Below are 26,641 nucleotides of genomic sequence, written 5' to 3'. Positions count from 1 at the left end.
CCCAGGCCGGCCGACCTCCCTGCAGGGGGCGGGGCGGGGCGGGGCGGCCCCGGCGAGGAGGGAGGGGCGGGGCGGGGCGGGGCGGGGCCTAGGCCCGCTGGCCGGATGGCTGGGACTGATGTCCCGCCGGGCTCCGCTGGGTGAGACAGGAACACAACTTCCTCGTTCTTCCGGCTCGGGTTCTCACCCAGGCAGGCGCAGCAACCCCATCGGTTGTCGCGATCCGTTTAAGACTAAGGCAGGCGCGGTGGCGGACGGGTGTGGCAGGTATGAGAACTCTGCAGACGGAGGGAAAGAGGGAGCGTGTTGGGAGGCGACGGAGCCCAGGGCTGGACCAAGGCTGGCACTGAGGGCCCGGCTGAGGTGAGGCCAGAAGCCATGGCTTTGGCCCTCTGGCCCATGGCCCGGTGGGAACTCCTGGCCCCGCGGCCTGCAGTCCCGCCTGTAGCAGCACAGGGCTGTCCTGAGGCCCACGTGTGTCCCAGAATAGGTAAAAGGACGGAGACCCAGATTAGCATGAGTGACAGAACAGGTGTCGGGTGGCGGTGGGGAATACACAAGCTCGCTCTGTGTGACAGGCACAGAGCAGGGAGAACAGCGAAGGGAGAGAGAGGGACAGGCAGGCAGAAGTGACCAGAGGGGAAAGGGAGAGGTGGCTGAGAAGACAGAGGCTTCCCTCACTAAGACTAGGGCTGCAGAATCATGCCTGAAATCCCAGCACTCTGGGAGGCTGAGGCAGAAGGATCACAAATTCAAACCCGTCCTGGGCAACGTAGCAAGACTGTGACTCAAAGACCTTTTTTAAAAAGGCTGGGGATGTGGTTCAGTGTGAAGACCCTAGGTGCAGTCCCCAGTATCCAAAAAAAAAAAAAAAAAAGGCAGAGCACAGTCAAAGGGAGACCAAGACAGACAAACTGAGAGATGTTCAGAAAAAGAAGAGCTCGGAGCAGTGAGGTAAGCAAAGAGGCTCCTGGCCACGGGAGGACACCCCGTCACACACTGCCACACTGCCTAGGAGTACAGATGCATGCCCATGCCTGGCCAGCTGTATATAAAAGGTATATCAAATGCATATACCTTTGAGGCCAGCAGTGCCAGGAGAGAGAGGTTCCTCATCTCCTAGTGGAGGGGAGAATCTGGGCCTTCCTGAGATGGAGGCTTGGTACTGGGAGGGCAAACGCTGTGGGAGCAGCAGTTTAGGAGATTGGACCTTGTGCAATGGAAAATGCCAGGCATGATGGTGCAGTTCTGTAATCCCAGCACTCAGGAGGCTGAGGCAGGAGGATCATTGAGAGTTTGAGACCAGCCTGGGCTACAAGGTGACTTTAAGTCCAATCTAAACTGCATAGTGAGACCCTGTCTCAAAAAGACAAAAAAAAAAAAAAAAAAAAAAAAAAGGCTGGGATATAGCTCAGTGGCACAGAGCCTGTCTGGTAAGCACAAGGTTGTGAGTTCAATTCTGGTACAAAAAAAGTACAGAAAGAAAACTGTACAGCAGCTATGCCAAAACAGTATGGCATTTCCTCAAAAAATTCAAAATAGAACCATCATATGATACACAAACTCCACTTCTGGGAAAAAACCCAAAGCCATCAAAAACAGGAAATTAGGCTGGGCATGGTGATGCATACCTATAATCCCAGATCTCATGAGGCCGAGGCAGAAAGATTGCCACAAGTTCTAGGCCAGCCTGGCATCATTATTCGAAGTGGCCAAGAATGAGGGGCAACCCAGTATTCCTGGGTGGTGAGTACATAAGTAAAACATGTCTGTGATGCCTGGAACAGTGGTCAGCTTTGAAAAGGAAGGCCATTTCATACCTGCTAGCCAACAAGACTGAGTGTCAGGCCAGGACATCAGTAGGACAAGAACATCAAGGGACAGATATTATGTCACTTCGAGTGTGGTCAAATGTGTATTAACAGATGGCAGAATAGGGAGTTCTAGGGCCTGGAGCCAGGGAAGGCAGTCATGTTTTGAGGGGGTTTGTCTCCCTCTTTGTTTTTCTCTATGGTTTGGTTTTGGTTTACAGGGGTTGTTTTAAGGGTTTTGGTTTTTTGAGATGGGGTCTCACTATGTAATTGAGGCTGTATTTGAACTCACTGTGTAACCCAGGCTAGCCTTGAACTCACAGCAATCCCCCTGCCTCGGCCTCTGGAGTGCTGGGATCACAAGTGTGCACTACCACACCTGGCAGGAGTTACACTTAGTGTTAGGGTACAGAATTGCAGTTTGGGAAGATGGAGACATTCTGGGGATGGGCACATGCACCAGGTCACTAGACTGTCACCCACCTGGTTAAGGTGGTGCATTCTACACTGGCAGGGCTCTCCCAGCAGGGAGGTGGGGACCTGCAGGGCTGCAGCAGGACTAGCACCGCCCAGCCAGGCCCCGTTGAATGAGACTAAGCAACACTGCAGGGCCCTGGCACATGCGCAGCCATGCATGGCCCCACCACTCTGCTGCTCCTCTTCCTGGCCAGTCAGGCCGAAGCCTTTCGCATCTGCGCCTTCAATGCCCACCGGCTGACGCTGGCCAAGGTGACCAGGGAGCAAGTAAAGGACACCTTAGTACAGGTATGGTGGCCATGGAGTGATCTGTGTCCCAAGGACCATGAGCCAGAGCCCAGTCCCCGGGAAGGGACATCTGGGCCTTACGCGCATAAGGAAGAGGATGGTGCTTGCTGTGTGCCACTCTCTCCCTCTGTACCACAAGGCCCTCTGCCCTCTGGGGCCAGGGTGGCTCTGAGCAGGGCTGGCCTTCCGGTGTCCTGCAGATCCTGGCTCGCTGTGACATTATGGTGCTGCAGGAGGTGGTGGACGCCTCCAACAAGACCATCTCCTTCCTGCTAGAAGAACTTAGAAGGTGAGCACGACACTGTACAACCATTTGGGGCCCCCACGCTGCAGGCCCTGACCCCACTTCCCTTTCTGCAGCAAATTCTACAACTCAAGGTGCTACGGCTTCCTAAACAGCCCACAGCTGGGGCGCAGCACATACAAGGAGAAGTATGTGTACATCTACCGGTAAGCACAGGGTGGGAGGTGCAGGGTAGCCCTGGCCTTGCTATGAGATGGCTTGTCATGCCAGCACTCAGGAGGCTGAGGCAGGAGGATCATCATGAGTTCCAGGCTAGCCTGGACTACATAGGGAGACTCTGTCTCAAAAAAAAAAGATCCAAAAAATCACCTTAAGGCTCTGGAAGAGGGGCTCCCTGGGAAGAACTCTTTGGAATCAGAATTAAGCAAGGGGCAGACCATTAGGAAAGAGACCTGTTTTTCTATATAGATGAAATTATATAATCTGCGATTTACTCCAAAATAATTACATCCTCTTGGTGTCTATCTGGGAGAAATAAAAACATGTCCCAACATGAATGCTTGTGATTCATAAAAGCCCAAAATGGTAGATGGGCTACCTTTAGTCCCAGCACTCCAGGGTGCGAGACAGGAGGGTCACAAGTTTGAGCCCAGCCAGGGGATTTTGTCAAGACACTGTCTCAAAATAAAAAATAAAAAGAACTGAGAATGTACAGCAATGTATGGCCCTGGGTTCAGCCCCCAATACTGTAAAAAAAAAAAAAAAAAAGTGGGTGCTGTCCCTGTCTGGACATCTGGGAACTGAGAACAGGGGATAGTGTGGTACACTTCTCTGGTGGCATCTCTCAGCATTCAAGGAACAGAGGACCCACATGTGCCTCAGTGCAGGGTCATCTCCAAACCATCGTGCTAAAAAGGGAAGCCAGTCACCAATGGTCACCAGATTCGTGGCATCCAAGGACTGGGAAGAGGTAGAGTGGAACTGCATGTGGGCACAGTATCAGGGTCCTTTCGAGGGTAACAAGGGTATTGAAATCAGTGGTGGTGACAGTTGACATTCCTGGAATGGACTCAGAGCCATGGAACTGTGCACTTTAAATAGGTGAGTTTTAAGACATGCGAGTTACATCTCTCTGTCCTGAGGACTGAGCCCAGGGACTTTGAACTGAGCTACACTCCCAGAACCCTTTTTTACTTTTACTTCGAGACAGGGTCTTGCTAAGTTGCCCAGACTGCACTGGTTTGTGACCCTCCTACCTCAGCTTCCTAGAGTGCTGGGCTGACAGACATGTGCCACCGTACCTCACTATGAATTTTATCTTGATAAAAAACTAAAAAGCTATAGCTGGTCCCTGGCACACATCTGTTGTTCCAGTTACTTGAGAGGCTGAGACTCAGAGAGACCCCAACCCCTTCCAATCCCCAAAAGTGTTCTAAGGGGCTGGGGGCATCACTGAGGAGAATGTGCACTTAGCAGGTGAAAAGCCATGGGTTTGATCTCCAGCACATACAAAAATGTTTTGTTTAAATTACAAAAGCTGGGCATGGTAGCTCACACCTGTCATCCCAGTATTTGGGAGGCGAGGCAAGAGGACTGCTGCAAATTCAAGGCCAGCTGGACCTACATAATGAGACCCCGTCTCAAAAAACAAGCCACTTTCTAGAGAAAAGGTTGTGCCAACATGAAACCGGCAGGGCCAGGAAATAAGAAGCCAAAGGCTAAGGCAGGAGGGTTGCTTCAAGTTTGGGGCCAGCCTACACTACATAGCAAGACTGTCTCAAAAAACCCCAGTGAACCAAAAAGCCAAGCAACGAGGCAACTGCTTCCTACCCTTTGTCCTCCCAGGTCCGACAAGACCCAACTCCTGAATTTCTACCAGTATGAAGATGAGGATGACCTATTTGCCCGGGAGCCTTTTGTGGCCCAGTTCACTTTGCCTAGTAAAAGTAGGAAGGGACCACGGTGGTAGAGTCTGGCTGGCTCTGGTGGGGCAGCAGGGGCAGAGGAAGGCAGGTGCAGCCTGCAGTGGGTGGCAACCCTGGCTCCTGGGTCTTGCAGTCCTTCCCAGTGTGGCGCTGGTCCCACTGCACACCACCCCTAAGGACGTGGAGAATGAGCTGAATGCCCTCCATACCGTATTCCTGGATGTTGCCCGCCGCTGGCAGAGCAAGGTTGGGCTTCACAGCTGGCATAGGGGTGGGGGAGTGGGGAGCCATGAGCCAGGAGGCCAGGCCAACACCTCTATGTCCTAGGACATCATTCTGCTGGGGGATTTCAATGCCGACTGTGCCTCGCTGGCCAAGAAGCGCCTGAACACACTGCTGCTGCGCACCGAGGTGGGCTTCAGCTGGGCCATTGCTGATGGCGAGGACACCACTGTGCGCGCCAGCACCAACTGCACCTATGACCGCATCGTGCTGCATGGTGTGACCTGCCAGGGGCTGATGCGTACTGCTTCGGCCTTCAACTTCCCCCAGAGCTTCCAGCTCTCTGAGGAGGAGGTAGGGGCAGGCTGGGAGGGTGGCTGGGGAGAGGGAACCCCAGCCTGATGCCACATGTTGCCCTTGCAGGCCCTTACCATCAGTGACCACTACCCTGTGGAGGTGGAGCTGGACAAGGCTACACACTGCGTGCAGCCTCCCAGCCTGGCCTTCCTGCTGCTACCAGTGTCAGTGCTGCTGCCACTCCTGACCCTTCAGTGTAGCCTGGTCGCCTGACTCAAACCCTGCCATCTCTGTCCTCAGCTAAGCCATAGGCAACTCCCAAGGCCCTTTTGCTCGCCCACCCTCCAGTTTAGGGTTAGGTTCCCATGGCTTTGCCTTTTGAGCTAGGAATTGAGGCTGAACCTTGGCCACCCACTCGGCACCATCAGGGGCCAAGAGACAAGCCATTGTAGCCTGAGAAGGGATAGCCTGGCTCAGGCTCTCACCTCAGCCAAACCCTTCATGGATCACAACAGATCCAAGTATTCTGTGACAAAAAGCAAACCAGTGCAGTGGGAACCGGCCCAACAAGAAGGCCAGACGGGCAGACAGGAGAGATAAGGTATCCCCAAAAACCACCCAGCCCAGTCCTGTGGCAAGTATAACCTGTGTGACACGGGCACAGGGCGTGGAACCAAGGTGACAGAATTGAGGCCACTTCCATTTATGACTTACAGCCTTCTCCCTGAGGTCCAAAATAAAGGTAATCTGAAACACTAGGAAGGCTCCAAATAAAAATTATGAAAAGTCCAAGGTCTCCTGACCACAGCTCTGGAACCACAGCCACAATTCCTGCAATTGGGACCTGGGATCCCCAAGCCACTACAAACTCCACTGGCAGGAGCCTACAGGTAGGTATTGGGAGCAGCATAGGTCTGAGGCGGCCAAGCCCACTACTGTAGACACTAGTAAGCCTCCTGTTGGCCCAGCACCAGCTTTCCCACCAGGGGAAGGGCCAGGGCCTGGCCCTGGGTGCACACAATGCAGAGCACATACTTTAGGCCCTCCTGTCCACCTCTGCCCTCTGAACAGCAGCACACACATTAAGTAGGGCAGAGATAAGATTTATTCATGAGCTTGCTGTGGGGGACAGGGCAGTGGAAGCCTTCAGGAATGCAAGGCCCGCCACTTGTCCAGGGGACCACGATTCGGGATGTATTTCACCCCACAGCCATCAGGAATGAGGCGCTTCTCGGCCACCATGTCTTCAAATTCATCTGCATTGAACTTTGTGAAGCCCCACTTCTTAGAGATATGGATCTAGGGAGACAGGAAAGGAGTTCAGCATGGAAGACCAGGATTGCCTGGAAAGGGGGCTATGGCACGGCTTTTACCTTCTGGCGCCCAGGAAACTTGAACTTGGCCCTGCGCAGAGCCTCAATCACATGCTCCTTGTTCTGCAGCTTGGTGCGGATAGACATGATTACCTGTCCAATGTGAACCCTTGCCACTGTGCCCTGGGGCTTCCCAAAGGCACCCCTCATGCCAGTCTGGAGCCTGGATTGGGGGTGGGAGGTGATCAGACACGAGAGAACATCCATCGTCAAAAGCAATGTCTCCAAGGTCCCTTGGGGCAGCCCATACCAGCAACAGGCTGCGTACACTACCAAGGAGGTTGCTGTCTGCAGCCATTGCACACTGGGCACCCACTAGCCAAGGCGCCCAGTCGGCTTAACTGACTGCAGTCTATGAGATCCCCCCCCATGGCGTGACACCCCTGCATGTTGCTGCAGGCCACAACAGTCTCCCAACTACTTGCTGCTAGATGTTCAGTTTTGAGACAGGATATCACTGTGTAGCCACGGATGGCCTCCAACTCCTGCCTTAGCTTTTGAGTGCTGAGGCAGGCGTGTACCACCATGCCAGCTTGCAGATGATTTCTAATCATACAGAGGCAGAAAGCACTTCAAGTGCCATCATGGCCTTAGGGCAGCCAGGGTTCATTTACTTCTGCAGCTACTGGGCTTTGCTGAGGCAGTTACCGGCTGCAGATCGGCCAAGTGTGCATGAAACCCACTTGCCAGCCCTTACCTTGATCCCACACCAAGGGTTGTTGAGCTTACATACTATCACCCCTGTACCCTGACTACAGGTCACATGCAGCACAGGGGCCCTCAAGTCCCGAGAACAGGGCCAAGCCCGGCTCACCTGTCAGCCCCAGCACAGGACAACATCTTGTTGATGCGGATGACGTGGAAAGGGTGGAGCCGCACACGGATGTGAAAGCCATCTTTGCCACAGCTCTTCACCATGTACTTGTTGGCACAAATCCGGGCGGCCTCCAGAGCTGGGGGGGGGGGAGCGCAAGAGAACAGCGCAGTTCACTTGGCAGGGCCTCATTAACTGGGCGAGGATGCAGGAGACACTGGTGCCAGGGAGAGGGAGAAGGGCACTGTGACGAAGAAGGGACACCCTCACCTTCCGAGGACAGCTGCTCATATTCATCAGACACCATGTGGCCACAAAGTGGGAACTCATCCACTTTCGCCTTCTTCCGCCCCAGGTCAAAAATGCGGATCTTGGCATCTGAAAAAAACGTGGTAAGTGCGGGAGGGTGCAGTGGGACCAACAAAGGCGGCAGCACAGCAAGCGGGGTTTGGAGCTCCGTCACTACTTACCAGGGACACCTCGGCAGAAGCGAGACTTTGGGTAGGGCTTGTTCTTACAGTACCGGTAACTGCAAAGAAAAAGACCGAGTCACAAATAACTCCACAGGCTCTTGAGATGTTCCCCAAACAATCGTCAGCGCGAGGGCGGTGCCTACCAGGAAGGCTGAGGCAGGGCAGGTCAGGCCTGCTTGGCAAACTCAGCACAAGAGGGCTGAGAACAATTGGAAGGTGGTGCATGCACACCCTCGGTCCCAACAGGGAGCCGTGGCAGGAGGAAATCTTTAAGCCCGACACCCCAGAAGTGTCCGGCTTTTTTTTTTTTTTTTGGTACCGGGGATTGAACTCAAGACCTCACGCTTGCCAGGCAGGCACGTAAGCCACTGAGCTAAATCCCAGGTCCTAGATTGCTTCTGATGTGATGATCATACTGAGGCGCTCTTCAGTACCGAACTATATTATATTCCCAGGCCAAAATGAAAGAGGGGAAAAAAACCACCAGGAGGGCTAGGGCAAATTAATCTCCCATAAACTGTCTTCATTAGCAGAAAATGGCTCTACAGCGGCTCCATGTGAGCCGGTGGCTCCAACAGAGAACACCCCAGACTAACATCAGAGTCCTCATTGACCTTACCCCGCCCAAGTTTGCGCCACACAAAATTAACTTTACTTCATACCTTCCTGCTTAAAAAGCCCACTACCTTTCACGGCAGTACGCACTACAAATTGCCCGCAGCATTGCAACAGTGCGGGCCACGCGAGCACACTTCCGGGCACGTGGTGTGGAAGCTGCCTCCGCGCCACGTGAAGGGCGCCAGGCGCCCCCTGCAGCGCAATAGGGGACTACACTCGAACTGCCCTCACGACCCGATTAAGAACACATTGTAGGGTTCTGGGAAATTAAGGCACAATTCGGGTACAAAGTCCTCCAGAGTCATCGACCCCCTCCCAATGATGCGGCAAATCTCTAATCAGATGAGGCTTGAATGTTGGCAGAGATCGCTTGCAGCCCGACGCTGGTGCTGCACATGCAGTCTTGGACCAACCAACACCCGCCACACCAACAAAACCAAGAAAACGCCACAACTTTCAAAGGAGTAGAGCATATAGTACAAATGAAAATTAAAGCGTTCAGGGAAACATCAGAGGAAATATGGGCCCAGGTCCCATCATGAGAGCATGGCACAACGGAAGCTCCACCCAGAAATTGTGTAAGGAGCCAAAGGCAAGAATCTCTCGATCCCCAACGTCCAAATCGGACGGATCTGGCACTCACCACCGGGCGGGACGGCGTCCCATGGCGACACCAAGGGTCTTCGGGTGCTGCAACGACACAAAGTCGGAACACAGGAGGATAAGCCTCAAGCCACAACAAAAAGAAAAGCAAGAAACCAAACGACGACTAGCACACTCACCGCGCCGAAAGAAAAGAGGCGCTCCCACGCCTGCGCATGGCTTATATAGGCGGTCTGTCTTCGCACGTAGAAACCATAGAGTCGAAGCGCTAGCCAGTGGACGCTCTATCAAACCTATGGACCATAGATAGAGCAGCGTTCTGCGCCTGCGTGCGGGACAGGCGTGGCACATGCGCAGAACCGATAGGTGATGACACCATACCCGTGTGCGGCCTGCTGGCAAATGGGATTCGGACACATAGGCATAAAAAGCTAGCTTCCGGCGAGCCATTTTGGGTGTAGAACTTTTGCAAAAGGAATTACTGTAATTAAAACACACATATGCCTCAAGAGTTGAAAGACCGACTTTTGCCTGGGACTTGCGGCGGCTGTGCAACAGTTCACTCGCTTGTGGAGCCCAGAACTGGCACTCTGGGCCTCCGGGCACCGCCGGGAAGCGCCATGCTGGGGGCTCAGCCCGCCTTCCTTTGTCAACAGGAAGGCTGGAGCAGGAGAACCGCCCTGCCCGTAACCGAAGAGTCCCAATTTCCCAAAGACCTGATGTCGGCGTTCCTGCAGAAAGGAGGCAGAGGAGGAGCCCTCCGCCCCATCCCGACCACAGTGAAACATCTCCGAAGGAAGTGTGCCTTCCCTGGGGAAACTCGGGGAAGGGATGGAGGGTGGCGACACCATCGCGCTGAGGATAGAGCAGGGACACCCAGCTTTAGGCCACTCTCCAGTCCTGCCCCAACTCTCGCGCTCCACTTCCCGTGAGCTTCATGTCCCAGAGCCTCAGGGGGCTGTCCCCTCTTCTCAACCCGCCCTGCCCAGAGTGGCTGGGAGGCAGGTTTCCGCCTGAGTAGGGTCAGCTCCTTCACTCCCACACACGAGGCACTGTCCAGGAGGAGGTGGGTAGAACAGGAATCCTGGTCACCAGGGTCTTGACATGCAAGGTGTTGGCAGTGGGGATGAGGGAGCTAGCGTGACACTTACCGAGGTCACTAACACGTGGGGCCCGGCACACCTGTTTTCACAGATGTCACGTTAGTATGTGGCTGCAGTTCCCTTTGGAGAGGGCTCAGGAAGACTAGTGGCTGTGTGGACCAGAACAGTGCACCATCCTTCCCAGCACAAGAAGCTGGGTTCCACACTGACTTACCTCTGCAAACCAGGTAACAGACTGAGTCCATTAGGTCACCTGAGTCAGGGACTTGACTCTCAAACATAGGAGTGACTCATGGTAGCCACTGATGGAGTAGTCTGTGTTCTGTTTTGTTTCAGAGACCCTGTGATCAATCAGGCTTTGGCAAAGATGTCTAGGCCAAGGCATTCTGAGCGCTTGTGTTCCTCCTGATCTCCACAGAGCACATGCCTGCCTTGCCCTGGGCATCTGCCACAATATGTCTGTTATGGGACACCATCCCAAAGGGGTCATCAGTGCCACACCTAACAAGAGTTTGAGACTCCACAAAGCACTTCCACATGGCAGTGTGTCAAGAATGCCTGGTTTGGCCTCAGTGACCTTCTGACAACAATGGAAGGGCAGGCTGTGCAGGACCTAGGATGGACCAACTCCAATTCTTCTTCCTAAGACTTTGACTTTGCCCCCTCAACCACAGGCTAGGGCATCTTACACAAAACACAGGCCTCCACTGACTTGAGTTTCAGTCAGCGAACAACAGCTACTGGAGATAGCAGGACCTACATATCCAAACCCATTCAACCTGGGATGTCAAGTAAGTGTCTCACTGTTGATAAACAGAACTTCCTAGAGTGTCAGGTACCTTATACCTTATCCTAATGCCCCAAGGGTATACTTCCAAAGGTGTTGGCTAGGGTTCTGATGGTTCACATACACAAATCGTCTAATTTTTTTTTCCTTTTCAGAGTACAGAGGGTAAAACCCAGTTTTCAAACTGAGATACAGCCCTAGGCCATTAGAAATTTTTTTTCAATTTTTGGATAGGGTCTCAGTCCCAAAATACCCCAGGCTAGGATGAAATTAGTCTCATAGAGTGCTAGGATTACAGGTATATACCTCCATACCCAGCTAGGTCATCAAAATTCTTTATGTGTCAAACACTTTTATTTAAGTAGATCTCTTTGTGTCCACTGAAATGAGATGGAACGCTCCTTCTGTGTACATTGACTAAAAGGAGTCCTTGCAGGTGTGGTGGCACAGGCCTGTCATCCCAGGACTTGGGAGGCTGAGGCAGGAGGATTGCTGAGTTTGAGGCCAGCCTGGGCTACGTAATGGGTTCAAAGCCAGCCTGCACTACACAGTGAGACCCTGTCTAAAAAATAAATAAAAACATAGGGCTGGGAATATACCTGGCACAGTGCTTGCTTGGTAAGCATGAGGTCCTGAGTTCAATTCCCAATACCAAAATATAAATGGGGCCAGAGGTATAGCTCAGTGGCACAGTGCCTGCCTGGTAAATGTGAGGTCCTGAGTTTGATTCCAGTACTCCCCAGAATAAAATAAAATAAAATTTAATTTTTAAAAAACCCAGATCCTAGGGGGCTGTGGATTTAACTCAGTGGCATAAGCGCCTGCCTTGCAAGCAGGCAGTTGTGAGTTCGATCCCCGGTACTGATAAGGAAAAAGACAAAAAAAACAAAAACAAAAACAAAAACAAAAACAAAAACAAATCAGACCCTGCAGAGCATGTAGAGTAATGAGCATCTCCTTGCAAGACCCCAGGAGGAACAACTTGCAGGGGACAAGGCACAGAGGATGTCACTGCCCACTTCAGGAGGCCAGCCCACCCCTGTGGGCAAGGGACACTGAGGATGGCCCAGTCCAGTTTCAGTCCCAATGCAGACCAACCACTTGTCCCCAAGTATACTATTTTTATTGACCTCTTTATTTTTTTTAAGACAGGCTCTTACTATGTAACTCAGGCCAGCCTTGAACTCTCTGCAGGCCTCCTACCTCAGCCCTCAAGTGCTAGGATGACAGAGGTGCACTGCCACCCCTGCTGTGTGTCCAGCTTGCACACACTTTAGCCATGCCCAGCCTGACAGGGACACAGAGACGGAGCAGGTCCCTGGAACCAGCTGACGTCCTGTTCTGAGCAACAGCATCGTTCACTGTGAGGTTACCCCAACATGGTGACTCAGGGCTGCTGCCTCATGGGAAAGGCTCAGCCCCAGGCCCCGCACAAGATACCACACATACCAATGTGAGCAGCTTTGGGCTTGGGGCCCTGAGAAGATCCGGTGCCCAGAGACAGACTCAGGCCAGTGACACCTATGGGGACACAGCATCATCTACTCAGTGCTGGGGCATAAAGTGCAGAAAAGACACGGAAGGGATGCAGCTGAAAAGGAGGGGTGGGAGAGTCTCAAAGCTGTTCTTTGTTTACAATTTTTATTGTTGCCTTAGAGCATGGTTGGGGACATGGTATTGACCCCCATGTCCCCTATCTACATCTTGCTGTATCTTGGAGCCGACAGCACTGGGCAGGCTGGAGCGGCCCAGCTGTGCCCCACAAACACCTGAGCCCTGCAGCACTGCCACTGTGCTGCCATGCCAGGCTCCAGACTGGTTCCTGCCACCTGGAGGCGGAGACTATGCAGCCCAGGGCTCCCAACTGCTTGCGATATACCTGGCCCCTGGGCAGGCACAGGCCTCTTTGTGGCCTCGCCAGCAGTACAAATCTGGGTGACAGAGCCATCTCCGGGGCCCATGGGCTAGAGCCCTTGGGGCAGCCTGGCTGTAGGAAATAGCTGTCACCCCTAAGGACATTGCAGGTCTACCTAGGGCAATGGCCTGGGGACTTGTGACCTCCAGCCTCCAGGCCGCTTGGCCTGCACTGGGGTAACACTGGCCATGGCACTCTCGTTCCTTCTCAGCAGCAGCACCAGGGCTGGGTGACTGTGGAGATTCCAGGTCCCACCAAGGCACCAGGACCCCATATCCGAGGCCCTCCGCCCCTTCTGAGCACCCTCAGCCACCACACCTGGCCACCTGAGCGCCAGGCGGCCTTACTGCCCTGAACTTGGGTGCACAGCATGGGCAATGTGCTCTTCTTCCTGTCCCCACATCCAGATGCACACCCGAAGCACAGGCCAGGGCTCTGTGAGGTGCCACCTCTGACTCTGCCTAGTAAGTGCTGGCCCTGTGACTGGGCTTGCAAAGACCCACCCTGGCCTTGGCCACCACATGTGGACCACTCCACATCTAGGTTCTGCCTAGAAGCTAGGGGCGAGGGTGCATGCCTCGCCTTAGGCCATACAGGGAGTGGGAAACAGAAGAGTCCCAAGGTAGAGCCCAGCCTGGGCAACATAGCAACACATGGAAAGGAGCCACCTGCATTCCCTGAGGGACGGACTGAGTGACTGGGCAGCACAAGACTGGCCAAGGCCCAGCCCATTGGCTCAGAAAGACCCCCCTCCCACTGGGGGAGCTAAGGGTCCAGGAACAGAGCCATGTTGAGATTCCAAGAATCGGGAAGCTGGATGGGGACAGAGAAAGGGACTGGGACACAGCCCTCTTGTGACCATGCACACTCTGAAGGGAAATTTCCCTCTGCCATCTGCCAGGTGGGGAAGAAAGTTCCCAAGAAGAAATAAACTGAAGCTCAACGTAGTATCGCACTAACTTAGGAGGGGGAACCATGGGCCCGCCCAGATCACGATGAGTCTCCTGGGAAGGCCAGGGGCAAGGATGGCAATGTGGCACAGCCACCCTGGAAGTAGGTGGGCACGAAGACTAGACTTGAATGAGGTCACTAACATCAGTGCTGGAAACCACAGGGAAGTAATGACACAGTCAAAAACAGATGGATAAGCCAGAGGGGAACACAACAGCACAAGGAGGAGGCTACAGTGTGATTGGCTGGGACCCACACCCCATAATCTGAAGGCAGTGGTAGGTTCAGAGCCTAGGCTGCAGTCTCACTGTACAAGCTCTCTGTGATCCACACCAGCAGCATCAGAGACCTCTGCTGCAGACCAGGGGCCCTAATGGCAGGTGACACCCTTACCAGAACAGGTCCAGGGTCCCAAGGCCCGACATGGGTGTACAGCCAGCTGGGGACCTCGGTCCGGTCCCACAGTCAGGGCAAAGGGGACTGGGAGAGAGAGGACCTGTGAGCCAGCCTGGGGGACAGGAAGACTCCTGTGGTCTTGGAGGCCGAGGGGTGGCGCTGTGAGCTGACACCAGCCTCAGGCGCAGCAGCTCTGCCCCTTGCTATATGCAGGAGATATGGCAGCCAAGAAGGAGCACCTCGGGGGTGGGACCCATGGGTGGACACCATGTGTTTGTACCACAACCCTGAAGAACAGCTGGAGACAGCAGGACAGTGGGCATCACGGGTGCCCAGGGCCACAGAGATGGCACGGAACCCTGCTGAGCGACGGCTTGACTGCTAAAAGCCCCTGCACCAGCACAAGGACATTCCTGGATGGCAAACTACACCCACGAGGGGGACAGCCCACGGCAGGCCGCAGCACCTCTACCTATTTCCCCAGGCACTGCGGGCAGGGGACACAGCTTGGTAGCCTGGAAGAGAAGGTACAGGAGCAGAACCAGGAAGAGGGGCCTGTCATGTCACCCCAACCCACCTCTGCTGCCCTGGCCGCACACCAGGAGACAGGGAAGGTGTGGCCCAGCAGGCACAAGGCTGTGCCAGGAGACTCCAGGGGCCTGAGAGTGCTAGACACAAGGTGTCACCAGACCGCCACCTGCAGGACAAAACCGGGGGGGGGGAAAGGGGGACACCAGCAGCTCCACACCAGATGAAAGCAAGGGTGAAAGCCAGCCAGCTGCGGGATGTCACCCAGGGGTTCCCAGGGAAACTGTCACCACGGTCCCCTTTTGCAAGGGGATGGCCAGATAAGCAGCTTTGAGCAAGAATGGCCACTATGGAGGGAGCAGCCTGTTGTCAGCAGTTTGGATTTTCTAAAGCTTGGCGTGGTCTGTGAGACAGGCTGTCACTCTCACTGTGCGGTCCAGGCTGGCCTTAGGTTCCCTCTAACCCAGGCCAGACTCCGACACTCAATACCGGTGCCTCAGGACCCACATGCTGGGTTACAGCTGTGCACCACACACCTGGCAGAGCTATTTTACTTTTCCACACAGCGTTTCACTGTCTATCCTATGCTGGCCTAGAACTCACAGCGATCTACCTGTCTCGACCTCCCGACTGTTGGCATCACAGGGGACACGCCACCACGCCGGACATGGCATGAGTGTGTTAAAACGGTATGAATGACGGGCCAGGTGTTGCATGCCTCTAATCCCGGCACTCGGGAGGCTGAGGCCAGGAGGATCCCCAGAGGTCCAGGCTAGCCTGGGCCACATCGTGAGTTCAAGGCCTGCCTGAACTACAGCGTGAGATCCCGTCTCAAAACAATAAATACATAAATAAGTCAAGAAAGCGGCCATGGCAACCACACAGCCACTCCCACCCAACACCAGACCCACTTTCTCGGGCACTGAAGGCGGCACAGGGTTCCGCGAAAACCTGGGCTTTCGGGGTAAGGGCCTCAGGCTCCCAGTCAGCTCCTGTCCTTCAAGGGGCCAAGACTCCAAACAGCTGTGCGCCCTGACGGCTGGAACTTTGACGAGGCAGCGCAAAGGGAGGCACAGGCGCCGGTGCACAGGGACCCCGAGGGAGTCAGGCCGCGGAGACACAGCCCTCCCAGGACCTGCAGCTCCAGCTGGTGCCCCTGGGCGGGACCCTTGTCCGGTGACATATCCCAGGCGCGGGGACAAGTGATGGGCGCCTAGACAAGGGGTTGCGGGGCGAGGTCCAGTCTAGCACGGGTCGCGTCGGGGCGTCCACAGGAGAGACCCTCGGGCCGAGCAGGGGAGTGTCCAGGCTGGTGGCGGTGACAGACGCTGGAGCCCCGCGGTCGCTCGCCTGTACCGCCCCGCAGACCCCTCCAGCACCGTTTGTTAGGGTTTCTGCTGCGCTGGGGACTAAACCCTGGATGGCAGGCGCATCCTCGCTATTAGTTTGAGTCAGGGTCCCGCTCAGCTGCAGGGCTGGGCTGCAACGCTGGACCCCGCCTAGGACCAGCCTTGCGAGGAGCTGGGAACACTGTAGCCGCCTGACACCGCCCCCGCAGGCCTGGGGCCCTGTCCTGGGAAGGAGGCGCAGGCTGGGCAGCCACAGGGCGGGACCGGAGAGGCGAGGCGGAGCACGGCGGGGCCCCGGCGGGCCGGCGGCCTAGCGTCTGTCCCGCAACTTCTGGTGCGCTTAATTAGCTCAGGACCGGGAACTCGCAGCCCAGCACGATCCGCAAGGTCAGATGTGCGCGAGCCAGGGCCTCGCGGTGCCCGGCCCTCCCGAGCACCTTTGCGAGACCGGCGCGCCCGTAACGGGGCGGACTTCCAGGGCAGCAAAAGCATTGACCCGCCAACGCTGCGGGGCGGAACTTCCCTGTCAAAGGCGCCCTTACGTGGGTGGAGCGAGCCGATCCTGACCAACTTCCGGCGCGCCTGCGCAGGCGCCGTCCGGAGTAGGCGGTGCTGGGCCGCGGAGGGCAGGGCTTGTGTGGGAGTGGGCCCGGCTCCCAGGGGCGGGGAAGGGCGGGGCCGTGGGAAGAGCCGAAGGAGCCCCCGCCGCGATCCGTGGCCCCACGACCCCTGGGCTCCCTAAGTGCTCCCCGCGTCCCCCCAAACGTCTTCCGACGACGCGTCCGTCGGCCTCCCAGGAGCCCCGGGAAGGAGACGCCCCTCCCCCACCCAGGGAGACTGGGGCGCGGACGTGCGGAGGAGGGTGCCGCCACCGTCCGGCAGGCCACTCGCGTGGGGACCCTGGTCGGGCCACGCCCCGGGTCGGCTCGGCTGTCTCCGCCCCTCCCGCCGCGCCCGGGTTCCGGTAGACCCTAGCCTGAGGATGGACTCTCCCCAGGCTCCAGGGAGAAGGAAGTGTCTACCCTCTGCCAGCAGGGCCGGGGCTCCTGTCCATTTGGCAACCAGAGGAGCCCTTGGTGGCATCGCCCTGCTGGCTGTCTCGGTCCCTTGCCCTTGAGGTTTGGGAGTTTTGATTCTCTGGGTTGATTCTCAGCTCTGGGTCCCAGCAGGGTCAGAAAGTCCAGGCTGGAACCTCCTTGCCTGGGGCACAGCTGTGGCCGTGTCCCCACAGACACTGCTGTGCCCGCTCCCTCCTGCTCTGCGCCTCTCCTGGGGACAGGCACAGGAGGACACGCAGGGCCAGGCCAAGGCTCAAGTTCTCTCCTGGGTGTCCCGTAGAGGCGCGGGGCCGGAGGTGACTCCTCCTGTCCCTGGGCTGTGCAGGGCAGGAGTCCTCCGCAGGGGCGCCAGTGCCAGGGAGCAGCACGCAGCCTAGAGCACCCCAGGGACTCCCCAGCGCCCCCACACCCCACAGCCCTCCTTGGTGAGGGCACGGCGCTGCCCTGCTTCCCTGCCATCCAGTGAGAGCTGCAGTGGGGGGAATCTGGGTCCCCGCCTGCCCCTCCCTCCAGTCACGAGCAGGCCTGTTTGTGGGGGACCTGCCCTATCCTGCGGGTCCCAGCAGGGCCAGCTCAAGTCTGCTTCCTCTGTGTACCCGCCACCAGGTGGCAGGCTGTGTCCCTTGAGCCCCGACAGCCTGGTCTCTTTGAGAGGGGCAGAGGGTAGCTCTGCGGCCTCTAAGGGTCCCAGCAAAACGTGACAGTGCCCAGTCTGGGTGTGACCCACACCTGCTGGGCTCCCCTGGCCCTTCCCAGGAGGGTATTTGACAATACCCTGGTGGCCTAGTCCCAGTCCTGCAGGCCTGGCATCAGGGGCAGGGAACCCTTTGTGGTAGGCTCAGTCCAGCTCGGCTCAGTGGGAGTCCCCACCGAGGCAGCCAGGCCATGAGCTGCCTCTGACCAGTGCCCACTCCCTCCCTCACAAGAAGGCCCGGGCCTCTGTGCCCCAGCTGGGGCCACCTCCGCTCCCTCCCACCAGGCCTGGCATCCACATTCACCTAGATGGAGGGGGAAGGGCATGCCCACCCAGGGGTGTGAGGCCGGCCCTGCCCTCCTGGCTGAGCCACCCAGCCCCTCTGCCCCTCTGCACCTATGCCCCTCTGTCCTGGCAGGGTGCTGGCAGGCTCTTGGACTTAGACTGGACTGTCTCGGCATGGGACCCTTGGGGTCTCGGGTGTGGGGAGGCCAGGTCAAGGGGGCACAGGACAGGACCCCCCTCTGGGACCAAAGGCCCTCTCTGCCACCTTTCCCGGTGACAGCTGCCTCCTTCCTGCCCGCTGCTCCCTGGCAGGGGACATCCCAAGGGTGACGCTCTGGGTGGCTCGGAGTGGCTCGTGAAGGTTCCTGTTGGCCGTCACCCCTGGGCAATGCCTGGCCCCTGGTGACAGCTCCCGGCCACTCCCCCACCCCACTTTGCACATCTCCAAGGGGGTGGGGAGTACCTGCACCTTCCCCTCTCCAATGGGGAGTACCTGCACCTCACGTGGCAGGGATGGTCCCTCGGCCAGGGTGTCAGCCCGAGCGTCCTGGCTCCTCAAGACACGCTCAAGCTCAGTATGTACCACACTCCCGGATCCCGGGAGAACCCATGTGTCCTCCACATGTCCTCGATGCCGCCCCCCCCCCCATATCCACACGGCCATGTCGCCTGCCTTTCCTGTCCCTGGGGATCTGGGTGAGGTAAGGGACAGGGCCGCTTCCTCCGCCCTAGATGGTCTCAGGGGACCCCTCCCAGCTGCCTGGCACCTGTAGTCCTCTGCAGAAAGGCGTGGTCCTCACCCTGCACCGCCCTCACTGAGCAGCTGCCCTCCTCCTGCCTCCCGCCTCCCAGGGCTGCTGCTCCCAGGGCTGTGACCAGGGACCCGGACCTAGGGTGCCAGGAGTTGCCCCAGCATGCCCTCTGCTAGGGGCCACCTAGGCCGGCCGGCCCCTTTCTACCCAGAGCCACCTGGGGTGTGCAGGGGAGGGGACCTGGCTGGGGACATCCCTGCTTCCGAGGTGCCACCCACTCGAGTGCTGCCTTCTTTGGATCATCCACCTCTGTGGTTTCAGGGTCCTGCCTGTGTGTCTCCTGCCCCGGGTGTCCTGTCAAGAAAGGGCACACACTGGTCTGGTAGGAGGGCGTGGCACTCGGGACCTGGGCCTTGCTGCCTGTCTTCACTGCTGCGGAAGAGCCTGCAGGTCTGCTGTGGGGAACCTGTCCCCTGCCAGGGTTCCTGGGGGACAGAGCTGCTGGGAAGTGAAAGACACTGTGGGCAAGGCTGTGGCTGCCTGCTGAGGGCTGAGCAGCGCTCAGCTGGGACCCTGTGCCCAGCCCCTGCCCCCAGTCCCTGAATGCCCACCTTTCTGGCCTTCCTCCACCCGCAGTCCACCAGCCTGTGGCATCCTGCTCAGACTGGGTGGGGAAGTCGTGTCCAGACTGGGAAGGGCCTGTTCCCGACAGCCCTGGTCCTGACACCCCTGTGCCAGCATAGCTTGGGCCGAGTGGCCTGTTGCCTCTCTCCAGGTGTCTCCAGGGCCTGTCCCTCTTCTCCTGTGGTGGACTCTGTCCTGGCCACTGCTGCCCCAGGTGTGCCCTTGACCCCTGGTGACATGGGAGAGGAGTCAGGGACTCTTCCTGGGCTGCAACCGCTCCAGGACCCTGCCTGGTGAGGTGGCAGCAGGTGCCAGGCATGGTTGTGTCCCCGTCACAGGCCATCATTAGGAGCTTGTATAAAGCCCTTTGTACCTCAGACAAAACTGTGGAATGTTCCAAGGCTGCTTCTTGTTCTCTTTTTGAGTCTTGTCCCAAAACCCTGGCTCAGTGAAACCCAGTGTAGCAGCCAGCATGCTTCGTGACCCCTTGGGTCACCCTTTGGGAATGGAGGGTGAGGTTTCAGTGACAGGGAAAGTATTTGGCACTGTCTTACTGGGACATGGCAGCTAGTGGCGGGGTGGTGGGGAGATCCACAACTGAGAGTCCCAGAGCTCCCAGGGACAGCAGAAGCCTCCAGGCCCATCAGACCTCAGGAGTCTTGCTGGCCTCTCCCTCCCCTTAGGGCCCCTGTGACTGAGCACTTGGAGACCCTAGAGGGCTCCGGAGCCCTGGGGAGTGGGGGCAATAGCAATTTGAGCACCCTAGAGATCCCTAGTGAACCAGGGTCAGTGCAGGCCTCAGGCCCCAATGCTTAGGGAGACAGTCAGTGCAGCCTGGCAAAACCTCTACTGTCTTCTGTCTGTTCTCTGGCCAGGAAGACCTGAGTTCCTTGTGTAGTGAACAGATGAGGATGGACACTCTGCCCCCTAGGTGGCCTGCTCACTTCTTTCCTGCCACACAGCAGAGTGGCTGCTACACACCCCCCGTCTTCTGCAGTGACCTCTCCTCGGGTGGCAGATCCAGTTACTGAGACCTGGGGTCATTTCATTTGGTCTGGAAGCTGGTAGCCTATGCCTACCCTTGGGGTGGCTCCCCTGGCCAACAGGGCTTCTGCCAGGGCCCGTTTCTGTGCTGGTGCACACGGGCCCATCCCCCAGCCACCCACAATGACAATAGTCCCGCCTCTCAGGGTATTTGTACTTCTAAGCAGTGGGGCTGTCACTGAATCCCCCTTAAGATACTTATGAAGGGGGCTGGGGATTTAGCTCAGCGGCATAAGCACCTGCCTTGCAAGCAGGTGGTTGTGAGTTCAATCCCTGGTACCGATAAAAAGTTAAAAAAAAAAAAAGAGCAAAAAAGATTACTTACGAGGACCAGCCTGCTTGTTCACGTACCCAACACACAGGCACATTGGCACCTGCCAAGATCCACGCCTCCTGGAGGACCAGGCAGACCTCAGTCCCTTAAGTGTGGCCTGGGTCTGTCATGTGTGGCCTGGGGTGGCAGGGAAGGCAAAGGTGGGGCCTGGGCTCTGTGCAGCAGGTTCCAGGGGGTCAGGATTGAGGTACTTGTGGATCGGAAGCACGGTGGGGAGACAAGGACAGGTCTGGAAGGTCTGGGACAGCCAAGAGCCCAGATTGCTCCTCAGGAGCACAGGCCTCCTCTGCAGGTGCTGCATGAGGCTGGGCCGACCACTTGCATCGAGGAGGTGGTCACAGGCTAGGGGACTAAACCAGGCCCAACCCTGGCTCCAGCACTGCTTCCCACCTGCCCCCATGCAGTGACCCATCACCAGAATGCCTCAGTTTTGTTGTTTTTCAGAGACAGAGTCTCAGCATGTACTTCAAACTGGCCATGAACTCAGAGGCTGGCCTCCGACTCAGCGACTTTCCTGCCTCAGGCTGCTGAGTGCTGGGCTGAGAGGCATGGGCTACCACACCTGGCCCACAGTTCTTTTTTCACATTTGGAGACACAGTCTTACTAAAATTGCTAAGGTGCCCAGGTTGGGCTGAAACTTGCAGTGCTCCTGCCTCAGCCTCTAGGGAGTGCTGGGATTACAGAAGCATAACCCAGCACCTGGCAAGCCATTTGCCATCCATCCCTGTGCCTTCCACCATGAAGCTGGCTGGTGTCAGCTCCGTGGTAAAGATACCTGTGACTGACACTGTCCATGCAGTCTTACCCATGTCCCAAGTTGGCTATCCACATGCTTTGTCATATGGTAGTCATGTCTGTGAACAGTCACAAGTGCTTTGGAAAATAAGTCACGAACTAAAGCCTACAAATGAAATGCATCCGTATCTATGGGTAGCATTTACTCCTCCCAAGACCAAAACAAAATGCAGACCTAAACAGGTAGGAGCCACACAGTGGTCCTGGAGATGCAGGACCCAGAGACCTGTGCCACCAGGGTAAAAATAAACAGTCTTTTATTGTGTGTCCATGAAAAGTGTCAGGATACCCTTTGCTTGATCATGACAAGTAACAATGAACAAGAGGTGGCATGCAGAACAACCACATTCTCCTTGGAAGGACAAGGTCTCAGCCCAGTTCCAAGGCTCAGAGGTGAGCAGGACCAGGAGGCTCCCGAGGAGGACAGGGGCAGTTGGGGTGGGCACTGCCCTGGGCGAGCCCAGCACCCCACACTAGAACACAAAGCGATGCCCCCCGCCCCCCAGAATGCTGCAAAAGCAGCCAGCTGGGCTCGGCAGGACCATCAGGGGTCCATCCAAAAGGGGCTGCCTTCCTCAGCCTGCATAGAGTAGTAAACAAAGAGCAGGAAGGCAGCAAACACTAGAAAGAGCAGCAGCTGGCCCCAGAGCGGGACCTGGCGCTCCTGGGCTGCTGCCGCGGCCACTGAACCTGGCTTCTCAGGCCGTATAGCCCGGCGGGTAAGCCAGGAAGGCTGAGTGGAGGATGAGGTGAGAGATGCTGGGTAGTAGGACAGACCCAGGGAGCTTCTGGAGACACTGGAGGCAGGGCGGTAGTGCGCAATGCTCTGGTAGCTGCTGTCCCGGCCATAGACGGGGTGCTCCCTGTGGCTAAACAAGGGGGCAGGTGGGCCCAGGTGCTGAGCCCCAGGCCTGCCCCAGCCCCAGGCCTGTGCACCGCTCACCTGTCCCTGCTGTCCTCTTCAGAGAAGATGCTGTCCTCACGCACCTGCATGAGAGCTGCCTCAGGTGCTGGGGAGCAGCGACGGCCCTGTCCCACCCCAGACCAAAAGTCCTGCAGGTCTGTGCTGACCCAGCTGGAAGATCAACACCTGCCCCACTCCCTAGAACTGTGCCAGGTTCCCAGCCAGTTGTCTTTGGGGCCTTGGCACTTTCTCCGTGACTTGCCCAGCTGCCCATGCCCACCACCCTCATTCCTCCTCCAGGATTCTCAGAAACAACAGGAGTCCAGGTGCCAGGCAGGGGACAGGCCTCGCCCTGTGTGCTCTCATCACATTTTTTACCTTTTTTATCCAGTATTGGGAATCAAATTTAGGACCTCGAATTTGCCAGGCAGGTGGTGTACTGGTGAGCTATACCCTTGGTCCTTTTCTTACTCTCCGGGATCCTCCTGCCTCAGCCTCCTCGGTACTAGGGTTATGGACATGTACTACCACACCCAGCTTCTCATCAAGTTTTTGCAGGGGGGATCCTAGGCACCAACCTCCAGGCAAGTGCTCTACCATTAAGTTACACATCTAGGACCTAATCAAATAGTTTTGATCTCCCCCAAGGCAGGCTTCAGGAAAAGAGCTATGCTTTTCCCACCTCTGAAGGCTTAGGCACCACTGTGCACTCTCAGCAGCCACTCCTGACATCGAGGCCACACCCAAAGTGTGACCAAACCTGCTCACCTGCTGATGGAAGGTGTCTGGATCAGAGAGGGCCATGGCTGGCTGGCGGAAGCCCTTGGCCTCTGGCTCCCCGTAAGTTCTGGTGCTCACGTAACTCTCGTAATAGTCATCGTTGTAGCCTTAGAGGAGACAGGGACAAAGACACGAGTGTTCCTCACGTGGTCCCATGGCTCTAAGGTGGACACTAGCAGGGCCACTAAACAATGGGGGTCTGCTGGGACTCAGGGACAGCCCCGCCCCGCGCTTACCCTTGCTCTGGTAAAGCAGGGCGTCCTCCTTCTTGGGCAGATCGTACATGTCTGAGCCCGATGATGTCGAGTCCAAGTCTGAATTGAGAAGAGGACAGAAGCAGCTGGCCTTGGGCTTCCCAGCCTTCTACCCCCACCCTGCCCCGCCCCACGGCCTGTCTTCCCCGCGCCCCCGGGTGGTGGTAGCGGTGGCGGTGGCGAGTAGCGCTGCGCTACGCGGCGGGGTGGGGCGGGGCCCCACCTGAGAACCTGTAGGAGGAGGCGGAAGAGTCCGGGGGCGACAGCCTCCGCCGTTGGCTCTCGTACTCGAAGATCTTCTTCTCGTAGAGCTTGCGCGTAGAGCCTGCAGACACGGGACACGGGGCGGTCAGTGGGGCGGAGCGGGACGGGGGACGCCACGCGCACCACCCGCCACCGCATACCCACGACAGGCCCGTGCGGGATGTTGTACTGGCGCAGCACCGCGGCCAGCTCGGTGTCAGACAGAAGCGAGTAGTCGTCCATGGTGGGCACCGGGAGGCGGGCGGCGAAGGCCTGGGGGCGGCCTGGGCCTCGCAAGAAACCGCTGTCTTGGAGCGCAGCTGAGGTAGAGCCAGCGCAGAGGGAGCGGTCGCGCTCACGCGTCACGGCTGCGTCTCGCTTGCGTCACAGCCGCGGGCTCCACAGGCTGCGCGCGCTGCGCGGGGCGGAGCCAACCCGCGGGAGCAGCGAGACCAGGTTAGTCTGGACATTGGAGTGGGTGGGGCAAGTCACGTAGGAGGCGGGGCCAGAAAGCCTGTCCATCACAATCATGCGGGATTGGCCAGACTCAGAAAGAGGCGGGGCTTTCAGGAAGCTGAGACGATGCCAAGGGATCCGGGCGTGGGAGCCGGCAGGGCCGGAAGGCGGAGCCGGAGGGCGGGGCCGGAGGGCGGAGCCGAAGGGCGGGGCCGGCTCTCGCGGGCAAGTCAGGACTATGCGCGGGAGGCAGGCGGTACAGAGCAATTGGACTGCGGAAACTGGCTGGTGGTGGTGGAGGGGGCAGGTGGCGCCGAGTAGTGGGGCGGTTCGAATGCCTGTCCCAATGGGCTTCACCGTTTCCCTGTCCGGTTTGGGGTCCAGAGCTAGTTCCCGGCCGCACCCAGGCGAGGAGCGGTGGCCAGGACCCGGTCCCAGCGCGCTGCACCAGGACAGCGGCTGTCGCCCATCCTCGAACCCCTCGTGGTCCCCCCCCCCCCCGCTGCCTTCCCAGCTCGCTCTACCCTCGCAGCGCACCTGCGCCCGCCGGCTCTCCTGCCCTGCGGCCTCGCTGCCCCCAGGAGGAAATGGAGCACTCCAGGGACCGAGGGCACATTCTCCACCACCACTGCCACCGCCACAGGCCCGGCGTGCCCTGTGCTATGTGCGGGCAGACGGCCTTGCCGCCCTGCCCAGCGCCATCTGCGGGCCCCTGAGCCGGAGTGCGGTCCCAGCCTCTGGAAGCTTCTTCTCCCGGGGAGTGGCTCTGAGCCGAGGGACCCAGATGGTGGGCGGGCAGGGCGCAGAGGGCGGTGGCAGACTGTGGGAAGTTGTCCAGCTTTGCTCAGGATCCTCAAGTGTTGTTAATGGTCGCCAAGGATCGCGATGGGAAAAAGATGGTCTTTCTCAGCGCGGTGCTATCCTGAGCAAAGCCAGCTGGTGGCCTATGGGGCAGGCCCAGAGCTGAGGGGAAGCATGTAGAGACCAGAGCCTGGTGTGCCTGCTGATGTTAAAGAAGAGACAAGCACTTTAGGCCCTTCCAGGCTGGCTGACGCTGCTGCTAAGGGTCACACCAATTTTCACTATACTTTGACAAGGTGACACTCAGGCAATGGTGAGGAAACAGGGCTGTTTTCACCACACACAAAGACCCTAATGAGGGAGAGTTGCTGTTGGCTAAGTTTTATTTATTATTTACTTGAATTTTGGGGGGTGGGCGTTTTGAGACAGGGTCTCACTATGTAGTTAAGGCTGGCTGGAACTCTGGGTGATCCTCCCTCCTGCCTCAGCCTCCCCAGTGCTGGGATGATGAGCATGTGCCACACCCACTTGGTTGGGTTTTAAAGACAACATCCTGCCATGTCCTTAGCAACCAGCAAGGAGGCATGCAGCTTCGAAGACATTGTATGGCAGGGGGATGACTGTAAGCTCCAGGCCATGGGCAGTTGCCTCATGGACTTTTCAGTTTGGGCAGAATCCAGCGCCCCAGCACCTCTCCACACCCCCTTCTGCAAGCTGGCCCCACTCCCAGAGGCCTGTGTGTGTGGAGTGCGCGTGGCACCCCTCCCCATACACATCCCAGCCTTTTCCTTATGAGGTCAAGGAATTCTAGGCCTGCCTTTTCCCAAGGGAGCGCCCATACACACCTGCCTCGGCCTCTGCCTCATGGGTCCCCCTCCCCATTGGCCACAGCATGGTCCCTCGATGGCACTATGAAACAATAGTGGTGGCCTCATGTGTCCACCTCATGGCACCCAAAGCCTCAGTCTAGTCCCATGGCAGGACAGCTTCATGCTGGACCAGAAGCCAGAGCAGCCCCTGCCCACCAAGCCTGAGACCACCCCAGCATCACCCAGAGGGGAGCCAGCTCTCGGGAAACGCCACTCAGCCAGCACCCATTCTTCTCAGCACAGAGACCTCTCAGGGGAGCCCCCAACCCGAGTGGGCATTCTGGGGTCCTCTGGGTAGTTCCTCCTCAGAAGGGCAAGCAGAATAGGTGCAGTCAGGGTGAAAGAACCCGGGAGTGGCCAACTAAGTTGAGAATAAGAAAAGTGAGTCTTACGGGTGGCAGTGACTTCTAAGCTGCATATTGTAGAACTTGCAATCCAAGCAAGACTGAATAGAAAGGGGAAAGTCTACATGAAGATACTTCTTGCTGCCTTGGTGGTACACACCTGTCATCACAGCCCTCAGGCTGAGGCAGGAAGGTTACTGAGTTCAAGGCCAGCCTGGGCTACACAGTG

The 26,641-nt window shown here is 57.4% G+C and overlaps 3 protein-coding genes and 1 non-coding gene across 7 annotated transcripts; 1 reads left to right on the top strand and 3 right to left on the bottom strand.

Moving 5' to 3' along the window:
- The first annotated feature begins 86 nt into the window (after window positions 1-86).
- Window positions 87-6,056, top strand: Dnase1l1 (deoxyribonuclease 1 like 1). 2 transcript variants are annotated; one of them, XM_003462174.5, is made up of 8 exons: window positions 87-267; window positions 2,421-2,576; window positions 2,777-2,865; window positions 2,937-3,026; window positions 4,666-4,766; window positions 4,879-4,991; window positions 5,073-5,321; window positions 5,391-6,056. In XM_003462174.5, exons 2-8 carry the CDS (start codon window positions 2,442-2,444, stop codon window positions 5,535-5,537), a joined length of 924 nt encoding a protein of 307 aa, XP_003462222.1. In that variant the 5' UTR covers window positions 87-267; window positions 2,421-2,441; the 3' UTR covers window positions 5,538-6,056. The 2 variants fall into 2 exon arrangements, with proteins under 2 accessions (XP_003462222.1, XP_005000098.1); XM_005000041.4 differs by lacking the exon at window positions 2,421-2,576.
- A 295-nt stretch (window positions 6,057-6,351) lies between these two features.
- On the bottom strand, window positions 6,352-9,357 carry Rpl10 (ribosomal protein L10). 2 transcript variants are annotated; one of them, XM_013141344.2, is made up of 6 exons: window positions 9,186-9,351; window positions 7,922-7,980; window positions 7,722-7,829; window positions 7,452-7,590; window positions 6,638-6,800; window positions 6,352-6,563 (listed from the first exon to the last, which is right to left on the bottom strand). In XM_013141344.2, the coding sequence occupies exons 1-6, from the start codon at window positions 9,206-9,208 to the stop codon at window positions 6,411-6,413; spliced, it is 645 nt and encodes a 214-aa protein (XP_012996798.1). In that variant the 5' UTR covers window positions 9,209-9,351; the 3' UTR covers window positions 6,352-6,410. The 2 variants fall into 2 exon arrangements, with proteins under 2 accessions (XP_012996798.1, XP_012996803.1); XM_013141349.3 differs by lacking the exon at window positions 6,352-6,563 and having other exon boundaries at window positions 6,681-6,790; window positions 7,453-7,590; window positions 9,186-9,357.
- LOC111753825 (small nucleolar RNA SNORA70) lies at window positions 6,854-6,988 on the bottom strand. The gene has a single exon (XR_002788602.1). It is a non-coding gene; the product is annotated as a small nucleolar RNA SNORA70 (small nucleolar RNA).
- A 12,644-nt stretch (window positions 9,358-22,001) lies between the features above and the next one.
- Window positions 22,002-24,331, bottom strand: Emd (emerin). 2 transcript variants are annotated; one of them, XM_005000043.4, is made up of 6 exons: window positions 24,104-24,331; window positions 23,923-24,024; window positions 23,682-23,759; window positions 23,434-23,552; window positions 22,705-22,790; window positions 22,002-22,630 (listed from the first exon to the last, which is right to left on the bottom strand). In XM_005000043.4, exons 1-6 carry the CDS (start codon window positions 24,183-24,185, stop codon window positions 22,306-22,308), a joined length of 792 nt encoding a protein of 263 aa, XP_005000100.1. In that variant the 5' UTR covers window positions 24,186-24,331; the 3' UTR covers window positions 22,002-22,305. The 2 variants fall into 2 exon arrangements, with proteins under 2 accessions (XP_005000100.1, XP_005000101.1); XM_005000044.4 differs by having other exon boundaries at window positions 22,705-22,748; window positions 24,104-24,330.
- Window positions 24,332-26,641: the final 2,310 nt, after the last annotated feature.

The sequence above is a fragment of the Cavia porcellus genome, unplaced genomic scaffold (assembly GCF_034190915.1).
Source record: "Cavia porcellus strain 051 isolate PalLab524CR breed Dunkin Hartley unplaced genomic scaffold, mCavPor4.1 scaffold_3, whole genome shotgun sequence".
Classification (NCBI taxonomy): Eukaryota; Metazoa; Chordata; class Mammalia; order Rodentia; family Caviidae; genus Cavia; species Cavia porcellus.
Note: the sequence above shows the minus strand (reverse complement) of the source record. Positions and strands in the feature narration are given on the sequence as shown.